This window comes from Python bivittatus, unplaced genomic scaffold (assembly GCF_059951505.1).
Source record: "Python bivittatus isolate LINGU-HERP-01145 unplaced genomic scaffold, Pbiv_v1 ctg000810_np1212, whole genome shotgun sequence".
NCBI classification, from domain to species: Eukaryota; Metazoa; Chordata; class Lepidosauria; order Squamata; family Pythonidae; genus Python; species Python bivittatus.
In genome coordinates, this window is record NW_028277111.1 from 3,188,103 (window position 1) to 3,208,613 (window position 20,511).

Sequence of the window (20,511 nt, forward strand, 5' to 3'; positions counted from 1 at the left end):
CTGAACAACAGCATGGACCATTTCCAAATACTGAAGACGCATCAACTACATTCAAGTCCTGAATATGTCAAGGGATGTGGAAAACTAAGTGTTTCAAGGAATGTTTTTGACATCTAAAATCCAGTGTTTAGACCTTTCTGTCATCACCATTCAGAGTTGACCAGGAAAGATTCAAACAAGAACTGGTAGAACTACAAAAGGAAGTCCTTCTAGGAAGCTGGGTAGATTTCTACAAAGCGTACTTCAAAGAAAAATACTCTCCAGCTCTGAGAACACAAGCTCTAAAAATTGTATTACTATCTAGCACATTTTACTGTTATAAGCAGTTTTTCTGGAGGCTACCAACTGCAGAGAACCATCCCTACAAACAGTTCAGCAATGCCAATCTGCAAATTCAACTGTGAGTTCAAACAGCTTCTATCTCAATTACAATCACTATGACAAATGTACTGTTTCAAACTAAGTGCTGTCATTACTTTAGTAATATCAATGTAGAATTAATGGGCTTGCAAAATTTCACTAAAATCAGTTAATCAAAGCTCTCTTCTCTGTTCAATCTTTATTTTTCATATTATTTGTGAAGAATCCACTTTAGATTCCAGGCTTGCTCATTCTTTTAGAATTATGGTGTCTTGCACGTCCCACAAGCAATCTTCAAGCTGACCCAAACTCTGCACTCCTATTACAGCATCTCCTGACCATAAGGGTAATTTTTAAGTTTTTGTTTACTTTTCATTATTAAAAAAAATAAATCAATACACAGGTAGACATCTAATTCCCACTATCCGTAGAAGCTATTCAATACTAGTAAAATTAACAAAGGTGGCTGAAAATTCAAAATCTAGAAGTTAACTGAGATGGAAGAAGACTATTATAGAGCTTTTAATTTATTCAAACTAGTTTAATTCAGCTTCAACAGATTAGAACATTTTTTCAGTTCTCTGTATTGAATGAAGTCAGCTCTCTTGGCTGTACTCGTTTCCATCAAAACATCAGACAGCTGTTTGACCCTTCTTAGCATTGACATTTAAGTATGTCAGAGATATTACTCTTACTTGCCTGAAGTTTTTAAGACTCAACAGTCTTAAAATGTTATACTACATTGAGATCTTCTGGGATTTATTATAATTTCAAATAGGAACCAATAAGAAGTGTTGTTCAAGTGTTCTTGAAAGTCTACTATACAGGGCTTTTCTTGTATTGATGCGTATTGCAACAGTTCTTGAAAATTCTGTATTTCAAATTTTTGATATTTAATCCAAGCTTACAAAGGGCCCCACATGTCTTTTCTTAAAGAAAGTTAGCAAATCTGTCAATTACATCTTTCAAAGTAGTACTTTTCTTTGGCCATCTGCCAACTGAACTCCTTAAAAACAATCTACTTTAAATTGAGATTCCAAGTTCAGTTTATTAAGCCAGTTAGTAAGAAATATCCAGATATCATCCTGTATTTGGAGAAAGTTATGCAAATATTCAGATAATGAATTCTTGTTTCCTAATCACAGTATTCCTTAATAACCATCTTAAAGAGGAACTATCTTTATTAGAAACAGATGAAATGCCTCATTTCTTGTAATTGTATCAACAAACGGGGCTTCAAAATGACTATTATTGACATATTTCAGGTTCTGGAAGTGAAGGCTTTTCTTTCTGCCTGCCTTCTGATTTTTTTTAAAGCACTGATTTTGCAATAATGAATATAATTTTCTAAAAAAAATGTACAGTATCAATTAATTTAAGGGGACCATCTGACTATTAGGCTTTGTAGGCATCAGATATTGTTTTATACCTTCCTTCCATTTACCAACCCATCCACCCCCCAATCCAAGGAAAAGTTCACTAGCTAACTGGTCTCTTCAGCACAGATGTTTTTACGCCCTGAAGTAGGGAATTGCCAGGTGCCACAGCCCTTCTCTTTCTCCTGCTACAAGAATTCAAACATAACATTATTTTATTCATGTGAAACAGAGATTCCAGGCAATGGCATATGAGTATTTATCTTGATTCTGCTAACTGCATGTCTTATTGCATTCATTTGCTTTTACAAAACCAATTTCTGCTTTTAAAAAGTTAATTTCCACCAAATGGATTTTCAATACAGAAACAGCTCAGTTCAATGTAGGCTGCTTCTTGCTTTTCCTGCTGTATTTCTTTTTGGGGAGGTGATTTCACATATTAGCAGCAGCTTTAAAACTGTCAGCTGAGAAGGGAGGCTTTCCTGCATGTTTAGTTTTTACCCTATGTGAATTCTTTGATGAGAACTCAGATTTATCCTCTGAGTAAAACTTTTTCCACATTTCAGGCATTTGTATGGTCTCTCTCCTGTATGAATTCTTTTGTGTGTGTTAAGGTTTGCCTTCGTAACAAAGGTCTTTCCACATTCCAAACATTTGTGTGGTTTATTGCCTGTATGAATTTTTGTGTGTGTAACCAGGTCGTAACTGCGAGCAAAGCATTTATCACATTCTGAACATTGATATGGCTTCACCCCTGTATGAGTTCTTTGATGAGTACTAAGATGTGCATTCCAATAGAAACATTTTCCACACACTAAGCATTTATAAGGTTTCTCTCCTGTATGATTTCTTTTATGCTTAGTAAGGTGAGAGTTGCAAGGGAAAGATTTTCCACACTCCAAACATTTATAGGGTTTCTCGCCTGTATGAATTCTGTGATGGGAAGTAAGAGAACTGCTCACACTAAAGCATTTTCCACATTCTAAACATTTAAAGGGCTTTTCTCCTGTGTGTGTTCTTTCATGACAGGTGAGATTTATCCTCTGATTGAAACACTTTCCACATTCCAAACATTTATATGGTCTTTCTCCGATATGAGTTCTTTGATGGGTGCAAAGGCTGTTTTTTCTACTGAAACACTTTCCACAGTCCAAGCATTTATGTGGTTTCTCTCCCACATGAATTTTTTTATGTGTAATAAGGTCTGAACTGCGTGTGAAGCTCTTTCCACACTCTGAGCATTTATAGGGTTTCTCTCCTGTGTGAATTTTTTTATGTTTCACAAGGTCTGAACTGCGAGCAAAACATTTACTACACTGCAAACATTTGTAGGGTTTTTCACCTGAATGGATTCTATAATGGGAAGTGAGAGAACTGCTTACACTGAAGCCCTTTCCACACTCCACACACGTATATGGTCTCTCCCCAGTATGAGTTCTATGATGTACACTTAGATGTCTGTTTGAACTGAAGCATTTTCCACACTCTAAACATTTATATGGCTTCTCACCAGTGTGAACTCTATGATGAGAAGCAAGATTACTGCTCACACTGAAACTCTTTCCACACTTCAAGCACTGATATGGTCTCTCTCCAGTATGAGTTCTTTGATGTCTACGGAGGTGCGTGTTCGAACTGAAGCATTTTCCACACTCCAAGCACCTACATGTTCTCTCTCCCGCGTGAATTTGTTGATGTCTACCTAGATATGCATTTAAACTGAAGCACTTTCCACACTCCAAGCAGGTGTACGGTTTTTCCCCTGTATGACTTCTTTGATGTATGGAAAGCTTGGTCTTCGTACTGAAGCACTTTCCACATTCCAAGCACTGATATGGTTTTTTTCCTGTAAAAGTTCTCTGAGGTGTACATAAGTCACCTTTATTCTTAATTTTCCATTCATTACCTGGAGGAATAAAGAAAGAAAACTTGTAAATGTTTAGTTCTGAAAACGATCCTCAAATCAGTGAATATTCTGAGTTAATGAGGAAAATATACAGCTGGGCAAGAGACAGTTACTCTATCCAGGGACACTGCTGGAGCAAACTTACTACCGTATTTTCTTCTTAAAGGAAGGACAGGAGGGTTTCCATATAAAGTAAATATTAGGAAATCTACCATACAAATGGGACAAAATATGGCCTACTGAATTTGTAGATAAAATTGCTCAGATCGGTTTTAAATACTGTGATGCATATAGGCCATATTTGTCCATCACTTGGTTGTTCTCCCAAAGTTGTCTAGTGCAGAATTTATTGAATTCTTTGAAAGATTTATATGGCTGCTCATCTCACAGCAGTGACCCTGAAAACCATGAGAGGCAAGCCAACAACTCTGGAGGTTGCCCAATTGGGGAGGGTAGATTAATGCCACCACTGCATCCCAAATGCTTTCCAGAATCAAAATAAAATTCTCATCCTAAAGCTCTACCAGGGGAAAGCATAGCAGAACACCCTCATCAGGGCTTCTAGGCCTGTCCAACATTCTTCCCGAGAACTGATTCCTTCTCTGTTATATCCTGTATCTCCACAAAGCATAACTCAGGGTACAGAAAGGATTCCTTTCTAGCTCTTTCCGGGCATCACACATTCAAGGTGGGACCATTTGGATGGAGGGGGTCTGCCTGTTTACAAAATGAAGGCACCTGAGCTACAGCTCACATGAGACTTGTAATGTGCATCCTCATACTAAAACAACTCCCTGCTAAATTTTAAATGGTTTTGATTACACTGCATCTGACATATTTTTTGCCACTGTCAAACTCACTCATTAAGGAGAAAGATTTGCTAAACGCTTTCCTTAACAAACAATGATGTATCCTTATAAATGAGAGGAAAGGGCTATAAAAGTAAAATGCTCTACCAAGAAAAGCCATAAGTTCCTCCATAATTTCTTGGTGGAGAGCTTTCTGTTCGGGACTCAGCAGCGCCCACTCCTCCTCTGTGAAATACACAGCCACCTCCTCCAAGGTCAAGGGGCTCTGAAAGGTAACGAAATGTTTCCTCCTTAGAGATAACACAGAGACTAAATATGATGCTGGATGTTATCTGGACGTTGGCATCCAGCTTCTTGCTGGCCTGTCTCCTTAGAGACTTTTTCTCACTACCTGATCTAGTTGCCCAGCAGCTACTTCCTCTCCATCAAAACAAACAGCTGGCTGCATATCGGTTTCCAGCATCATTCCATCACCTGGGAGAGAAAGAATGGATGCGGGTCAGTTGCATTTACTTCTGTTAGAAAAGAGCTGTCCACCAACCAAAGAGCTGATGCTTGTGGAGAAACTCTTTCAGTAATTCACAATGGAGACAGATTCTCCTCCCCCAAATAATTAAGTGGACATAAAACCATCAGTGAGGTTTGCTGAATTCTGGAGAGAAAGGTCAGACCATTTTGGCCTTTATTCCTTACCCAGGGAAAGCACTGTTCCTTCTCTCGTCTCCAGAGCTCCACTTGACAAGGACCCCGGCCTGTTTTCTGATGGACCCTTCTCAGCTTTAGAAGATATGAGGACAATATCAGTCAATCCCTTCTTTTCCTAAAAAGCAAATGTGAATTCAGGGCAAGGACTAAGGATTAAAGAAGGAACGATAATGGTAATGCTTTCTGTTTGGCACAAATTTCTGTAAATCATACGAAAAAACATATTTGGGGAGTTCATTAAACAATGTTTAGCATACCTTCAATATGGACTGAATTATCAAAAAGAAACATTCTTACCTGCTGCTCTTCCTTCTTGTTCTCTGCCTGGGACAGGAGAAAAGTTTCTCCTAAGGGCACCATCTGGTCAGTGGCCTCTGAGATATGTTCTCTCTCCAGGCTCTCCATAACTGAAAGTATAAATTACCGAGTGCAGGATCTGAGCCTTTGAGTCTTACTCTAGTTTTGGCCACTGACAACACGGAAACTTGACTGGGCTGCAAACTGTTCAAGGACAGCAGTACCTCTGAAAGTCTTGGTTTCATATAACTGAGCAGACCATGTCCTCCAGGTGCGTCTGAACTGTCCTTTCCCAGAAATGCCCAGTGCTCCCTTCCTGGATGGAAGCAGGCCAGCTTCTGCTCCAGGGCCACCAAGATCTTCCTTGTCCATATGAAATATTTTCTTAATGGAAACTTCCTATACTGCTGTAGAAAGTCTGCCTTTCTCCCTCTATTTTTTTGTCACAAGGCACCACCTTTCCTCCTTGGAGTTGGGATCTGAACCTGCAGAGATAAGATGTTGTCCATTAAAGTAGGAGGGCACTGAGGATTGGCATCATTGTATTGGCACCTAAAAATATTAAAAGTGCCTACAGAAGCCTGTCAGAACATCCACATAGTTGTCTCCTTTCCTGTCTTCCTTTAGCCCATCCATTCAGGAGACAATCTCTATCACTCCCTTGTTTTTATTAACTGGTTTAATTGCTTTTACTGTTTCCTGGATTTTGTAAACCACCTAGAGTCTTCTGGAGTGGGAGGTCATAACAAATCCAATAAATTACATTACATTAATTAAATTGTTGCTTCTGTCTTCCTGTTTACACTCATCCACTACCCACCAGCCAACTCACAAAAAGGAGGCACTGAACCAGTTAAGGTCCACAAATGATCCAAAAATAAAAGTGCTAGTTTGTGTCCTTTGGTGCTGCTCGACACTCACAGCCAAGACACATCCAAGGCAACTGGAAAAGCTGGCATTTAGGGAAATACTAACTGGACTGAAAACTCACAAGCTTTCAGCCACTTCTCGATCATTTGACCACAGACATAGATGGCTGTCTAGGAGAGGGTGGTAAGGGGCCAGCAGCAGTGAAGGGGTGTCCATGATAAGGAGAGCCTTTGCGTCCAAGTAAGACCCACATGCTATGGGTGTCCACCGGCCCCCATCTTGCCTTGGAGAGAAAGAGATGGAAGGGAGGCGGTGAAGAAGCAGTGGGTGGATGCTTGCGCAGGAGTGAATGGAGGCAGGCCAAGGCTGACAGATGTGGCGGGAGAAGGAGGTGTGTGCGCACCTGTGCGAGTCCGAGGAAGGTGAATGTGGCCGCAGGGCTGGTACGAGACTGAGTGTGAGCACACGCTCGTCGGCATGGGCTCTCCCGCACGAAGGCCTGGCCGAGCTGCTGATCCCCACTAAGGATGCTCACCTCTCTCGGGACTCGAGGGTTTCCCAGGGCAACCCCGGAAGCCCCCCAACCCCAACCGGAAGGGGAGGCGGCCGATCCTAAGATCCCCCGCGGTGGGGAAGATCCGGAGAGGGCGCCCCTGCTCCCCGCGCGGAGCCTCCGAGGCGGCGGGAAGAAGAGCGGCGGCGCTCGGCCGAAGGCAGAAAGGGGCGGCCTTTCCTTGCGCTGCGGCCCCGCCTCCCGAGCAGCGCTCCGCTCTAGGAATGCGCGTCTGTGGCCTTAACCCTTGCCGGCCACGCCTGCAGCTGAGCCCCACCTGGTTGCGCTTGGAGGCTGGGCGAGCTGCGTGGAGCCGGACGCTGAGCAGGGAAGGGGGGGTCCCGACGTGACGCCAAAGCCCGTCCTTCCATCCACCAGACTGTTCTCCTTTCAACGTAAATCCTCTCGCGTGAAAGAGTTGTTTCTTGTCGTTTGGCACCATCTAGTCCAGTGTTTTTCAGCCTTGGCAACTTGAAAATGTGCGGACTAGCTCCCAGAATTCCCTGGCCAGCATGCTAATAAGTTTATTCCACCAGTATCCCTGGATGGATTCGCTGTCTCTTGTCCAAATACCCACTTCCACAGGAGTACAAATATCTGAAATAGCCAGTGTGACCGGCAGCGTCCACCTGACATCTCAAGATCCAGCATCACTAAGAAATGCCAGTATGTGCTCAGAAGAACCTCTAATGGAGAACATCGGTTATCTCGAATCACTATATATTGGTCAACAACCTTTTTTCAATTTCTACCAGAGAATGAAGGGTCGTCTCTTATTTGGTAAACTATATTTGCATCCTGCTGTCTCTCAAAAATCTCAGAAAGGGTCTACATTTCATTGTTCCGTTTACTGGTAGAACGGCCTAATGAAATGGCAAGGCAGAACTGGGAAAATTCAAGGTAAAATTAGGTAAAATTCACATTTGAACTGGGAGTGGAACCTAGGCCCAGTCCACTGCTACTCACTGTGCCGACTTTATGTTGGGGCTTGTTATATGTATGGCAAAATCCGACTCCTGCTCTCTTAAGTTCTTCCATTTGTCACTAATGATTTAGAATATTCAGTGATTTGAGGGTCATTTTCAGATTTAATCACTTACCAGGTTGCTGTCTTTATTCCTGAAGTTGATGAATGGAGAAATAAGAATAAAGGAAACCCACCTCTACCTCAGAGTTCTCATATCAGGGAGGAACCCTATACAGTAATACCACGATTCTGTTCACGAACAATTCAGTTTGCGAACAGCTACGTTCGCAAAATTTTGCTTCCGTTCGCAAATTCCTCATCGGGTGACGAACACGACCCACGGCCATCTTCCCTGCTCTGACACGTGGTCGTGGCTTCCTCTAGGCGAGATCGCGGTCGCAGACAAACATTTGCTGTGAAGCTTTTTGGTGTCGCCTCAAGCAAGGTTAGTATTCTCTCTCTTCATACTGTACTGTACTGCACTTTGTTTCATATTTTTGTGGTTAAAAAAAAATACATATGGTTCAGAACGGATTAACCTTATTTATATTGAAACTTATGGGGGAAATTTGATTCGGTTGGCGACCAATTCGATTGGTGACCACGTTCTTAGGGGTCAGAACAGATTAACCTTATTTACATTGAACCTTATGGGGGAAATTTGATTTGGTTCGCAACCAATTTGGTTCGCGGCCAGAATCGTGGAATGAATTAAGTTCGTGAACCGAGGTACCACTGTAAATCAGTGTTTCTCAACCATGGCATCTTGAAGGTGTATGGACTTCAATTTGCAGAATTCTCCAGCCAGCCATGCTGGCTGGGGAATTCTGGGAGTTGAAGTCCACACATCTCCAAGTTGCCAAGGTTGAGAAACACTGCTATAAATGCTTGGAATGTGGAAAATGCTCCTATACAAAGACCAAGGTTATTGCACAAAAAAGGAATTCCCATGGGGAGAAACTATATACGTGCTTGGAAAGTGGAAAGTGCTTGTTTTCAAATACAAATCTTCATAGACACCAAAGAATTCACACATCATAAAAATGCTTGGAAATGCTTCAGTTAGAACTCGCATCTACAGAGACATCGAAAAACTCATAGTGCGGAAAACCTTATCAATGCTTGTAGTGCAGCGCAGAAAATGCTTATACTGAAAAGATAACGCATATAACACTTTTGGTGGTCTAGCTTCAGGAATATGCGCCTATATTTCCAGAGAGAAATACACAACCTGGGCTATGCTGCCCTTATAATATTATTCATCCCGAGTTGCTGTTTTTCCTGAGCCCTTTTCTGCTGGACTGGAAAAAAGAGCAGTAGCCGCTCGGCCTGCGAAGGGATAAGAGCACTGACGTGGATTCCTAGAGTGGAAAGAAGAAAGGTCCTCCTGCGCCAGACCACCTTCCTACCCCCAACTTCCTCTTCCGGGATGGGTGGTCGATCTTGCTCCTGACGACAACGACGCCTCGGTGCCTCCACGGCGACCCGGTGAGCGCCCTCCGGGCGGCGGGTCTGAGCGGAGGGCGGCGCGAAGAGCCCCGGAAGGCGGAGGAGAGGCCGGTAGAAGCGGAGGGAGGCTCCGTGGGATGAACCCCCACCAGCCTCCGGACCTTCCCCAGCCGCTACCCCCGGGGACTCTCGGGGTTCCCCAGCCTTTCCTCCCGGCTCTTCTCCAGGCACTGATGGAGTCACACGGGGCGGGACTCTCCTGGCTTTCTGGGGCACACTCGGGTTTCAGCTCAGTCTTTTACAAAAGTGCATGCATAAAGGAGGCTGAATGCCAACCTCACTCCACACACTGATAGATGTGCAATGTTGTGCCCGTTATTTGTGCAACTCCACCCCCTGACAAGCTCTGGGCTTCCTTTTTGGCTGCGGTGGGGGGGGGGAGAACAGCCCTTGGAAGATGCCTGGGGCGAGAGAGGAGAAACGGGGTGCTAAGACTCTTACAGATGTGCTGGCAGGGGGTGTGCTAACATCTGGAAGGACAGCATTGCCAATTTCTAGTGTCCCAGGCCTGGGGTTGATACTTATTATTTGCCTAAGGCCCCTGTTGTGTTTTGTTGGTTCTATTGTTTATTAGATCATTTTAGACTGGGCTGTCTGTCTGATTTAACGCTTTTAGCTGTTTTTATGTTTTTTTTCCCTAGTTTTGTACACCACCCAGAGTCCACTGGAGTTGGGCAGCCAATAAATAGATATATTATATTATATTATATTATATTATATTATATTATATTATATTATATTATATTAATTTATTTAATTTGTCCCCGCCCATCTCCCCCCAATGGGGGACTCTGGGCAGCTCACAACTCATTAAAAACAATAAATAAATATACAATTAAAAGCCTATATACACAATTACAAAAAATAAAGGAAAAAAATCCAGGAGGCCAATGGTTCAAGGCAGCAATGCCAGGCCTCTAAAGGGCTAGCCAACCCCACACTTGATGATTTCCCTCCTCGCCCCAGGCCAGATGGCAGAGCCAGGTCTTCAGATCACTCCAAAAGGCCAGGAGTGAGGGAGGCAATCTCACCTCCAGGGGCAAGATATTCCAAAGGGCGGGGGCTACAGCAGAGAAGGCCTGCCTTCTGGACCCCACTAGTTGGAGCTCTTTTACTGAGGGGGTCTGGAGCATGCCCTCTCTGTGAGATCGGGTGGGATGGGTTGAAGTCGTGGGGAAGAGGCAGTCCCTCAGGTAACCTGGTCCCATGCCATATACAGCTTTAAAGGTGATAACCAACACCTTGAATTGGACCCGGAAGCAAACCAGTACCCAGTGCAGCTCACGGAACAATGGCGTTATGTGGGTCCTTCTTCGGGCTCCCAAAATAGCTCGCGCTATTAAAATTAAAATCTTTTAAAATTAATTTTAAATAATTTTAAAATTAATTAAAATATTAAAATTAAAATCTTGTTTTAACAGGAGGTAGGGCCAACAACTCCAATGAAAGAAGGCTTGGCTTTGAGATAACATTTGACCAAAGAAAGAAGGGGTCCTCCAATTCTTTAGGAAGCTAACTTGGAGGAAAATTGATCATGGGCAAACAAGGCTTACCCAGCCTGGAAGCAGGAGGGGACACAGGGACCATTCAGATTAGGAGCAGAGGTCAGTTCTCAGAAAGTGTTCAGAACCACACGGGGAATGATATTACCAGCACAGGTGTACAGCATCAACACTTACTACATTATTTCCCTCAAAGTGTCAGCAGCCAGATTTGCACTCTGGATCATCAGGAACTAAAGTCAGAGCAATGCCCCCAAAGCCAAATCCAGGACATGGAGATCCTGGAGCCATTCCTGTTTGGCTTTCCACCGCAGATGCAAAGCTGGGTGAGCAAAGGTGGGCCAGAGACCAAACCCCGGCAGGTGAGAAGTTGGCTTTTGGCTTTGAAAGAATGTCTAAAAGTGTGGAAGAGTTGTTGTAATATTTTGGTATAGGTTCTATACGCTGGGAGACATGGGGGACTAAATCTGAGTTTAAATCACAGTTTTACCTAACTTCTATTAGTTGCCAGTTAATAAAAGAAAAAAAGATTAAATGCATTTAAGTATTATTATTAGCATCTGCCTGCTTTTGTACTAGTGCATCTATGTTGATCAATCTGTAGGTAACATACTGAAGGCTGCAGGAGGTTGTTGAGTTAGAGGAGCCTGGTCTAGCAGTGTCGCCAGTGGATGTTGCAGATGGAGTTTTAGCTCCCACACTCCATGGGGCTTTTCTCTAAGCCACTGAATTACAGCTCTCAGCTTCATGGAGGACCTTCTTTTAGGCATGTCATGCTCATATTTTGGATATGCATCTTTGATTTGTTTCTTTTATGTATTTATTAATCAAATTTATATCCCAATCACAAGACTCTTGGTGGCTCACAAAGTAAGAATATACCCCCCCCCCCAAAAGTAGAGATAAGACAAATAAAGCCCAAACGTAGCATATCAGGATCCAAAAGCCTTCTGGAAAAGGTCTAACTTTTTCCAGAAAGTGGACAATGTTGGAGACAGATGAATCTTCAGTGGGAGGACATTCCAGACGCTTGGTCCCATCAGCAAAAATAATGCTTTTGGGGCTTGCCCCCCCTCATCTCCTGGAAATGGGGAAATTGTAGGGGAGGTATGTTGTGTTGTTTCTAATGTCTTCCTTGGGAATATGGTTCTCTGTTTACTGACGTGGCTCACCTGCAAGGAAAGTTTTTCAGAGTTTCCAGATGCCTTTCCCAGAAGCTTCTGATTTACTACTACTATCATGTTAATGTGGACAGCTTCTCTTTCTTAATAATAAAACCTTCTTTGACATTTGCTTGCCTTAACTCTTAATTAATGGCAAAGTCTTAGCAAAAAATATCACCCCATAGTGTCTTGATTAGAACCAGATACAGTGGAACCTCGGGTTATGAATGCTTCTGTTAACGAACTTTTCGGGTTACGATCAGCTCCGCCTACAAAATTTTGCTTCGGTTTGCGAACTCCGCCTCGGGGTACGAACAGGATACGTGGCCATTTTCCCTCCCGTGACACGGTCCGCGGCCATTTTCCCGCCCGTGACACGTGGTCCGCAGCCATTTTCCGCCCCGACACGTGGTCTGCAGCCATTTTCCGCCCCTGACACATGGTCCGCGGCCATTTTTCCGCCCCTGACACATGGTCCGCGGCCATTTTTCCTCCCCTGACACGTGGCCGTAGGGAGGGGGACTCTCCCTCCAAGCAATAGCCGCCTCCCTGTCCTCCACGCCAGAACGGATTAACGGTAATTACATTGAACCTTATGGGAAAATTTGCTTCGGGTTGCGACCAATTCGGGTCGCGACCAGAGTCACGGAACAAATTAAGTTCGTAAACCGAGGTACCACTGTATTGTGCCCAGGACCCTATGAAATTTATAGCATCAGGTATATTTTTTTCTGGGAACAAGAATAAATTGAAACTAATAGAATATATGTAGCTCAGGGTTGAACTGTGGGGTTCTCTGAGCTTGGTTATTTTCTTGCAAACGTTTCATTACCCGACTAGGTAACATCTTCAGTGCCTAGTTACCTAGCCAAGTAACGAAATGTTTGCAAGAAAATAACCAAGCTCAGAGAACCCCAAGGACTTCACAAATTGAAACTCTTTATTGATCTCCCAACTTCTTTAAAAAAATTGATCCATAGACCATTGAGTCCAAACCATTAAGCACTTGCCTTTATGGTTCCTTCTTAATTTTGTCTACAGTTGCTTGAGAGTATCGGGTGATGAATCAGTTGACATTGTATATTTCAATTTTCAAAAGGCCTTTGCTGCCTCCATGTTGGTGCTCAGACCTCCAAGTACCAGTTGCAGGGGAATAATAGCAAGAAAGGGGTAGGTCTGCCATTTCCTGCTTTTATGAGACCCACAAGTATCTAGCTGGCCCCATCTAGCATTTCTTTCCCAGGCCTAATGCTAAGATGGGCCTGGGATTGATCCAGCAGGGCTGTTCTGATGTTCTTTCCTCCCTGTCTAGCATTCTTATTACTTTTTAGAAAACAGAAGGGTTTACAGAAGCAGGCATTGATTTTCCTGAAGTACAAAGACACCCAACAGATGACAGACAGAAGATCTTGCAAAGAAGAATTGTCAAGGAGGAAGAAGGAGCTGCCTGCTCATGGGGTGAGTAGTAATAGGACATCTTTGAGTTTAGTCTCCCTCTCTTTGGTTTACAAGTGATTCTGATGAAACATTATGTTCTGCTGGATCTTTGAGGGAATCAGGAAAGATGTCTTCAGATATATTTTTAAAATATAAATGTTTATATATCCATATAAAATATATAAATGACTATATTTAAAAAACCAACCTTTGTAGAGTTTCCTAATGGTTTATATCAAGCTGTACAAATGTCATGTTGCATTCAGCTGTTGAATATAGATGACTTAAGATATTTACTTTCTTGCTCAGGATTCTGTAGAGGTTTGCTTTTCCCCAAATGAACTGTAAAACAAGTGAGCTAGCGCCTGACTAGCACCCATCCTTTCTTGTATAGCCAGCAGAATGAAGCTGGAAGTGCAAACTCAGCCAACAGCTCTTTTCGACGGAGGGAAAACAGCTACTGTGCACCTAGATCAGGGAGGGGGGAAGAGGAATCACCTGGGAAATAGGGTGGAAACAGCCTTGACCTCCCTGAATCTGAATGAGTCTCCTTTTTCTTTGCTTCTGCCCAAACTCCCTGTTAGCAAGACTGATTCTGACTCTGGAGGATGGAAATTGTGAGAATAAGACCCGCTTGGCCTTGCATCTAGGTAGTAGAAATCTCTGTGTTATCTATAAAAAAGAAATGCTTTTTTCTTTGTTTAGACATCCCTCATCTTGGAGGAGGTGGCTGTGCATTTCTCCGAGGAGGAGTGGGCACTGCTGGAGCCTGACCAGAAAGCTCTGCACAGAGAAGTCATGGAGGAGATCAGTGGGATTGTGGCCTCTCTTGGTAAGGCCGCTTCCTTCGCTAGAAACAAATGTTGACTTCTTTGGGTGGGATTTTTTGCCCATAAGCAAAAAATAAGGAGTCTGAACTCATGAAAGCTTATGCCTTTTAATCGATTTTTTTAGTCAGAAAAGATGCTATCCTTCGGATTTTTTGTCCCCATAGACTAGCATGGCTCTCCTCTGACAATGTTTATCCAGAAGCAGCATTTCAGCCCTCCAAATCTTTCATCACATTTATTGAGATTTTTCAGTGTTGATCTACTGACTGTAGTTCGCAGACTTTTTTGTTACTTACATCCCGTAGTGGCTAAGGAATGGACCAGCATTTGTAAATTATAATGTAATTCAGAGAAGCATTCAGCAGCAAGTCATCTGAGCATTGGAAATCTTTCTAACTGCTGCGGTCATCAGCGGCATAATTAACATGCTGTCAACACCAGGATGGGTAGCTGTAATATACCTTCTTGATTAATTGAACCGGGCTTCTGAAAATTCCTTTATTTGTAAGATCCCCTTGATGGATTTTCTAAAAAGGGTACAAATCTGAGAACTATGCTTTCTTTTCTGCTGTTCTTTACATCAATTTTTTGAGGTGGGAAGTCAATGAAAAGACCACACACATGCACTGCCCAGGTTTGACTCCATCCCCATGTGTGATATGGCCTCATCTAATTTGTATCACACAGCTGCTGTCTCTCTATATGTTAAGTTCCACCCTTAACCACTAAGGGCTTGCTACTGCTGTCATAGACTTTGTATGCAGAAAATTCCAGATTCTGTTGATGTAGTAAGAGTAGGACGGCCATATTTCTGAAATATTGGAAGGATGTTCTTGGTCACTGTAGAAGACCAAAGAGAAGAAGGAAGAGTGTTGCCCAGCATTGGAGCTTCTGCTGAGAAGGTCCAGTCTTATATTTCAGACATGATACATGATGGGAAGTACTCAGCCAAGCAAAATCTGAATGTAGGAGTAGGGTCAAAGAAGATGGTGGCATTTGTTGTATAGTAGGACCACAGATTATTTGGGAATTCAGAGCTTAATAGGAACATCATCTCAAGTTTCTACATTGGGATTTGGTCCCAGGATAGAGGTTATAACAGATGCTTCTGTCCCTCTGCAACCTCCAGTTGTGCTGAACTGCTAAGTACACCTATAATCATGTTTGAGAGGGGGTTCAGCCCAATATCTTTCAGCACCAGTACACTATTCCTCATCATGCCAATTTTCTGTTAATGTCTCTGAAAGCATGATTGCTGCTACTTTAAATTCATCCATGTGCCACAAGTATTAATTCTGTTTTTGTTTTTACAAGTACTAATTTTGAGTATTCACTGATTTGGGATCATTTTCAGAATGAAGCTCTTACCAGTTTTCTGTCTATTTCAGAAGGCATTGAAAGGAGAACCAAGAATAAAAAAGAACCACATATTTATCAGAGATTTCACTTAAGGAAGAAAGCCCACAAATGCATAATATGTGGAAACAGCTTCAGCCAGAGGGCAGAACTAAATAGACATCAAATAACTCACACAGGGGAGCAACCGTATAAATGCTTGGAGTGCGGAAAATGCTTCAATCGGAAGGGGAACCTAGCCATGCATCAAAAGATTCACAGAGGGGAGAGACCTTACAAATGTTTAGAATGTGGAAAAGGCTTCAGTTCAAATTCCAACTTAGGTACCCATCAAAGAATTCACACAGGGGAGCGACCTTATAAATGCTTGGAGTGTGGAAAGTGCTTCAGTTCCAAGACCCACCTAAATACCCATCAAAGAACGCATACAGGGGAGCGGCCATATAAGTGTTTGGAATGTGGAAAGCGCTTCAGTTCAAACTCACATTTAGGGATCCATCAACGAAGTCACACAGGAGAGAAACCATATAAATGCTTGGAATGTGGGAAATGCTTCAGTTCCAACTCACACCTAGGCAGGCATCAAAGAACTCACACACAGGATGGACCACATGAATGCTTAGAGTGTGGGAAATACTTCAGTTCAAAACCACACCTAAGTAAGCATCAAAGAGCTCGCATCAGAGGGGTGCCGTACATCTGCCTAGAGTGTGGGAAAAGCTTCCTTTGCAATTCTGCCCTCATTGTGCATAAAAGAAATCACACAGGGGAGAAACCCTACAAATGCTTGGAGTGTGGGAAGTGCTTCATTTGTAATACCCAGCTCAGCATACATGAACGAATTCACACAGGGGAGAGACCCTATAAATGCTTGGAATGTGGAAAGTCCTTTAGTTCAAAGGCGAATCTCAACACACACGAAAGAACTCACACAGGAGAGAAGCCCTTTAAGTGCTTGGAGTGTGGAAAGTCCTTCAGTTCCAACACACATCTCAGAAGACATCAGAGGACTCACACAGGGGAGAGACCCTATCAGTGCTCAGAATGCGGAATGCGATTCAATGTGAGCAGTTCCCTGACTTCCCATTACAGAATCCACACAGGGGAGAAACCTTATGAATGCTTAGAGTGCGGGAAATGCTTTGCTCACAGTTCTGACCTGATCACCCATAAAAAAATTCACACAGGAGAGAAGCCACATAAGTGTTCGGAATGTGGAAAGGGCTTCATTACTGGGACAAATCTTAGCATACATAAAAGAACTCACACAGGAGAGAGACCATTTAAATGCTTGGAGTGTGGAAAATGCTTCATCACAAAGGCAAATCTTAGCACCCATAAAAGAATCCACACAGGAGAAAAACCGTTTGAATGCTTGGAGTGTGGAAAGAGTTTTAGTCAGAGGATAAATCTAATTTCTCATCAAAAAACTCATGCAGGGGAGAAATATGCATGCTAGGAGTACAGAAAAGGCTCCTGATTCAGGTACTAGTTTTTAACCTGAATAAATGAACTAACTCAAATAATATGTAACTGAAGATGGAGTCTCTTGTGTTGGACTGAATAAAGTGTTTCTGTATTGACAATCTCATTGTTGAAAAGCTATTTTGAGAAAGTATTTGGAAGAAAACATACATTTAGCAACATGACAAATATCCATATCTGTGTTCAGTTAGAATCCATGTCCTGCCCAAAGAAAATAAAGTTTAATTATTCATGCTGCCATTGAATTCTTGGAAGAGGAAAGTTTGTGGTTGTTGATGATTTCCTTAAAAAAACAGAAACAAATCAGTATAAGCTACACAAGTTGACTCATTAACCACGTACTGTACATATTCATTAGAAATACAGAACAGCTACCAATTGTCATCATGGATCCTAATAATTCTATGAGAGGATAAGAGGTACTGCTGAAAGCAGCTATAGCTATATCTTGTGAGATAGTGAAGGTCTAGGATTGGCCTTAACACCTTAGTGTAAAGTAGTAATGTCGCATAGTTAGTGGATAAGTTGGAATGCTGTTATCATAAGCTATCTAAAGCGTTAAACACAGAGCCTCATTTTGGTTCAGCAAGACTTCAGTGATGGTGGAGGACAGAACTACAATCTTAATCCATGGCTGGTTAAAAAGTATATTTGGAGTGTTCCTCAGGAATCTTCATCAAACTGAAGGTGGTATTGATCTTCAGTTGTAGTTGCAGTAGCATGCTTTAAGATTCCTAGACTAAATGTGAATCAGCAGTGTCCAGTGTCTTGGGAAAAGGCAGATGTAATTCTATATTGTGGCAGGAGAAGTATGGTTTCTAAATCAAAAATATATTAATTCCACTAGACTCTATGTTGGTCCCCACCATCTTAATCCTAGATCCAGTTGTCTCATATTTTGAAGAGATGTATCAAATTAGGTTGACTTGACAGATTGATAGGAAAGGTAATTAAAGGACTGGGAACTTAGTTCTACAAGGAGAGATCCAAGGAAGTCATTGTGTTTACCTTTTGGAAGTGAAGACCAAGGGGAGAAATATTAACAGTATTTTGGGGGAGATGGGCGGCATAGAAATTTAATAAAACAAATAAAACAATCTTCAGCTATTCAAAGTAAAAGCACTCAGAAAAAAATGTCATACCTTGTCTTTTATCCTAGAATAGAGGAGATGGAATAATAGTGCGGGAAGGTAGACATTAAGAGCAGTTCAATGCATCTAATTTTCTAGCACCTAAATTCCTATAGATGATTCATATCCTCAGTTAAGGTAGAAATTTTTGTTGTCATTGAGTTCAATTCATAGTTGGGACAAGAATTAAATGAAAATCTTTGAATCAATGTTTTTATTTTAAGATTTCAGCAGAACATATTAATATGGCATCCATATTAAAATGTTGTCTTCATTAAATTACCAAGGATTTCCAAAATAACTTGCAAGGGTTTTTTTTCTCCAAGATTTTATTAGACATGTTTACAAATCAAGAGAAGGTGAAAAGGAAAATGTGGATGTTATGGGAATATATCTCAAGTGGATCCAGTTGTGTACAGCAGGAATGTGAAAAGTCCACTAAGGAGTTCATTGATTCTTGTGAGGAAGAAGAAATAAGTCATTTTTGGTCCACCAACTTTATTAGGTACATTTTCAGTAATTCATCATATAGAATAAATATTCTCTGTTTAGCAGTTTTTTGCCAAAATATTAGAAGTTCCCTGGACCATGAGGATTTGAAAGGGAACAGAGATGTCTAATTATATTGTATTATTTTAAAAATTGTAACAACTCGGTTTCTCTGTATTGATAATGTAGTACTTTTTTTTTTTAATTTAAAAACTACAGGTACCTAAATAATTGATCTGATCAGTTAATAACAACTTTGGTAAACAACATGACATTTGCAAATGTTTATAGAGCCATAAAGGCTTAGTTATTTGTATTTTTGGAGCATATGAAAGTATGTATTTTTTTACTTGGTATTGCATAGGCTGTACCCATGATTGATTTCTCTGTAATGTTTTGTCCAAATCCCTTCTTGTCTTTTCAGCCAGTAGAAAATATAAGAGAAGAAGGGTAATTAGTTAATAACTTCTCCAGGACTGTTTCTTTTCTGCTTGGATCCCATTTTGCACCGAGATTAGCTACCTTCACACCCATCACTTGTGTTGGGAATATTGTGAGTTGTTCTAGGGAAGATTGGTGACCTTTCACTAGGTAAAGATAATAGTTGAAAAGTCCTCTTTCCATGTGTGTGATTGATTGTTCTGCCAGTTTGGGTTATGCACCAGCAAGAGCACCTTCCCCACCCCAAATCATTAAGTGTGGTTGTTGCCTCCAAAGTTTTCCAAGCCAGAACAAGAGGCAGTGTGTGAAGCAGCAGGCGGCTGGGGTGGAAGCAAGGATGCTGTGGAAGGGTAGAGAGAGAAGGGAAGGTAGAGAGAAAGGCTTTCGCACAAGGCAGTTTCAGCTGTGCTTTTGTTTCCTTGTCTCATGTGGCTAATTTCTTTGGCTCGCTGTTTTTACTCCTTTTCTGTGCTTTGCATAATGTTGACCCCAAAAAGAATTATAGTAGGCATGTACATATGTACTATTTAGCATTTACATCGGTCTCTCTGGGTCAGCATCCATTTTGACACTTTAGCACTTTCTCCTTTTGTTCTAAATAAAGGTTTTTGTCCTGTAACAAAATTCTTTTATCGCTTTCATTTGAAACTCTGCAGAACCACCCATTGGCTGACTCTGCTCTAGGCCACTTTGCCGCTGTGTGGCAATATTTAAGGGAAGGGGCCTGGTGCATGCCCACCCTGTCCGACCTTGTGGGGTGGCCAGATATTCTCAGGGGGAGGTGGTCCTGCAAATAACCTGGTCCCATGCCATGTAGGGCTTTAACCAGCACCTTGAATTGCACCCAGAAAGAAACTCAAAGCCAGTGTAGCTTGCACAACAACCTTTTTCTTTTTCTCCCTACACCCTTTACAACAGCTGTTGAAAAATCAGAGAAGCAAATGCCCACAATTTCTATGTAATGAATTTGTTGTTGTTGTTTAGTCGTTAAGTCGTGTCCGACTCTTCGTAACCCCATGAACCATATTGCGCCAGGCCTTCCTGTCCTTCACTGCCTCCCTGAGTTTGCTCAGTTTCATGCTCATTGCTTCAGTGATGCTATCTAACCATCTCATCCTCTGCCGTCCTCTTCTCCTTTTGCCTTCAATCTTTCCCAGCATCAGGGTCTTCTCCAAAGAAATCTTTCTTCGCATTAGGTGACCAAAGTATCTGAGCTTGAGCTTCATTATCGATCCTTCCAATGAGCAATCAGGGTTGATTTCCTTTAAGATTGACTGGTTTGACCTCCTAGCAGTCCAGGGGACTCTCAAGAGTCTTCTCCAGCAC

General features: G+C 42.1%; 2 protein-coding genes across 12 annotated transcripts; one reads left to right on the forward strand and one right to left on the reverse strand.

Moving 5' to 3' along the window:
* Nucleotides 1–832: 832 nt before the first annotated feature.
* Nucleotides 833–8,712, reverse strand: LOC103054050 (uncharacterized). 4 transcript variants are annotated; one of them, XM_088129531.1, is made up of 7 exons: nt 6,859–8,287; nt 5,678–5,938; nt 5,454–5,563; nt 5,145–5,271; nt 4,843–4,925; nt 4,599–4,716; nt 834–3,642 (listed from the first exon to the last, which is right to left on the reverse strand). In XM_088129531.1, exons 2-7 carry the CDS (start codon nt 5,823–5,825, stop codon nt 2,234–2,236), a joined length of 1,995 nt encoding a protein of 664 aa, XP_087985657.1. In that variant the 5' UTR covers nt 5,826–5,938; nt 6,859–8,287; the 3' UTR covers nt 834–2,233. The 4 variants fall into 4 exon arrangements, with proteins under 4 accessions (XP_087985660.1, XP_087985657.1, XP_087985658.1 ...); XM_088129532.1 differs by having other exon boundaries at nt 6,727–8,287; XM_088129535.1 differs by lacking the exon at nt 4,599–4,716 and having other exon boundaries at nt 3,316–3,642; nt 6,859–8,712.
* Nucleotides 8,713–9,244: 532 nt separating this feature from the next.
* Nucleotides 9,245–17,358, forward strand: LOC107326747 (uncharacterized). 8 transcript variants are annotated; one of them, XM_088129597.1, is made up of 5 exons: nt 9,245–9,331; nt 10,774–13,187; nt 13,349–13,475; nt 14,160–14,286; nt 15,673–17,358. In XM_088129597.1, the coding sequence occupies exons 2-5, from the start codon at nt 13,132–13,134 to the stop codon at nt 17,097–17,099; spliced, it is 1,737 nt and encodes a 578-aa protein (XP_087985723.1). In that variant the 5' UTR covers nt 9,245–9,331; nt 10,774–13,131; the 3' UTR covers nt 17,100–17,358. The 8 variants fall into 8 exon arrangements, with proteins under 8 accessions (XP_087985723.1, XP_087985725.1, XP_087985726.1 ...); XM_088129599.1 differs by having other exon boundaries at nt 9,269–9,331; nt 11,051–13,187; XM_088129600.1 differs by having other exon boundaries at nt 9,280–9,331; nt 11,459–13,187.
* Nucleotides 17,359–20,511: the final 3,153 nt, after the last annotated feature.

Coding starts and splice junctions, on each gene's coding strand:
- LOC107326747 (XM_088129597.1), top strand. CDS start 13,132: ATGTTGGTGCTCAGACCTCCAAGTACCAGTTGCAGGGGAATAATAGCA. Junction 13,188..13,348: donor GGAATAATAGCAAGAAAGGG/GTAGGTCTGCCA, acceptor ATTACTTTTTAG/AAAACAGAAGGGTTTACAGA. Junction 13,476..14,159: donor AGGAGCTGCCTGCTCATGGG/GTGAGTAGTAAT, acceptor TTCTTTGTTTAG/ACATCCCTCATCTTGGAGGA.
- LOC103054050 (XM_088129531.1), bottom strand. CDS start 5,825: ATGGACAAGGAAGATCTTGGTGGCCCTGGAGCAGAAGCTGGCCTGCTT. Junction 5,564..5,677: donor TGAAACCAAGACTTTCAGAG/GTACTGCTGTCC, acceptor TTATACTTTCAG/TTATGGAGAGCCTGGAGAGA. Junction 5,272..5,453: donor ACAAGAAGGAAGAGCAGCAG/GTAAGAATGTTT, acceptor TTTGCTTTTTAG/GAAAAGAAGGGATTGACTGA.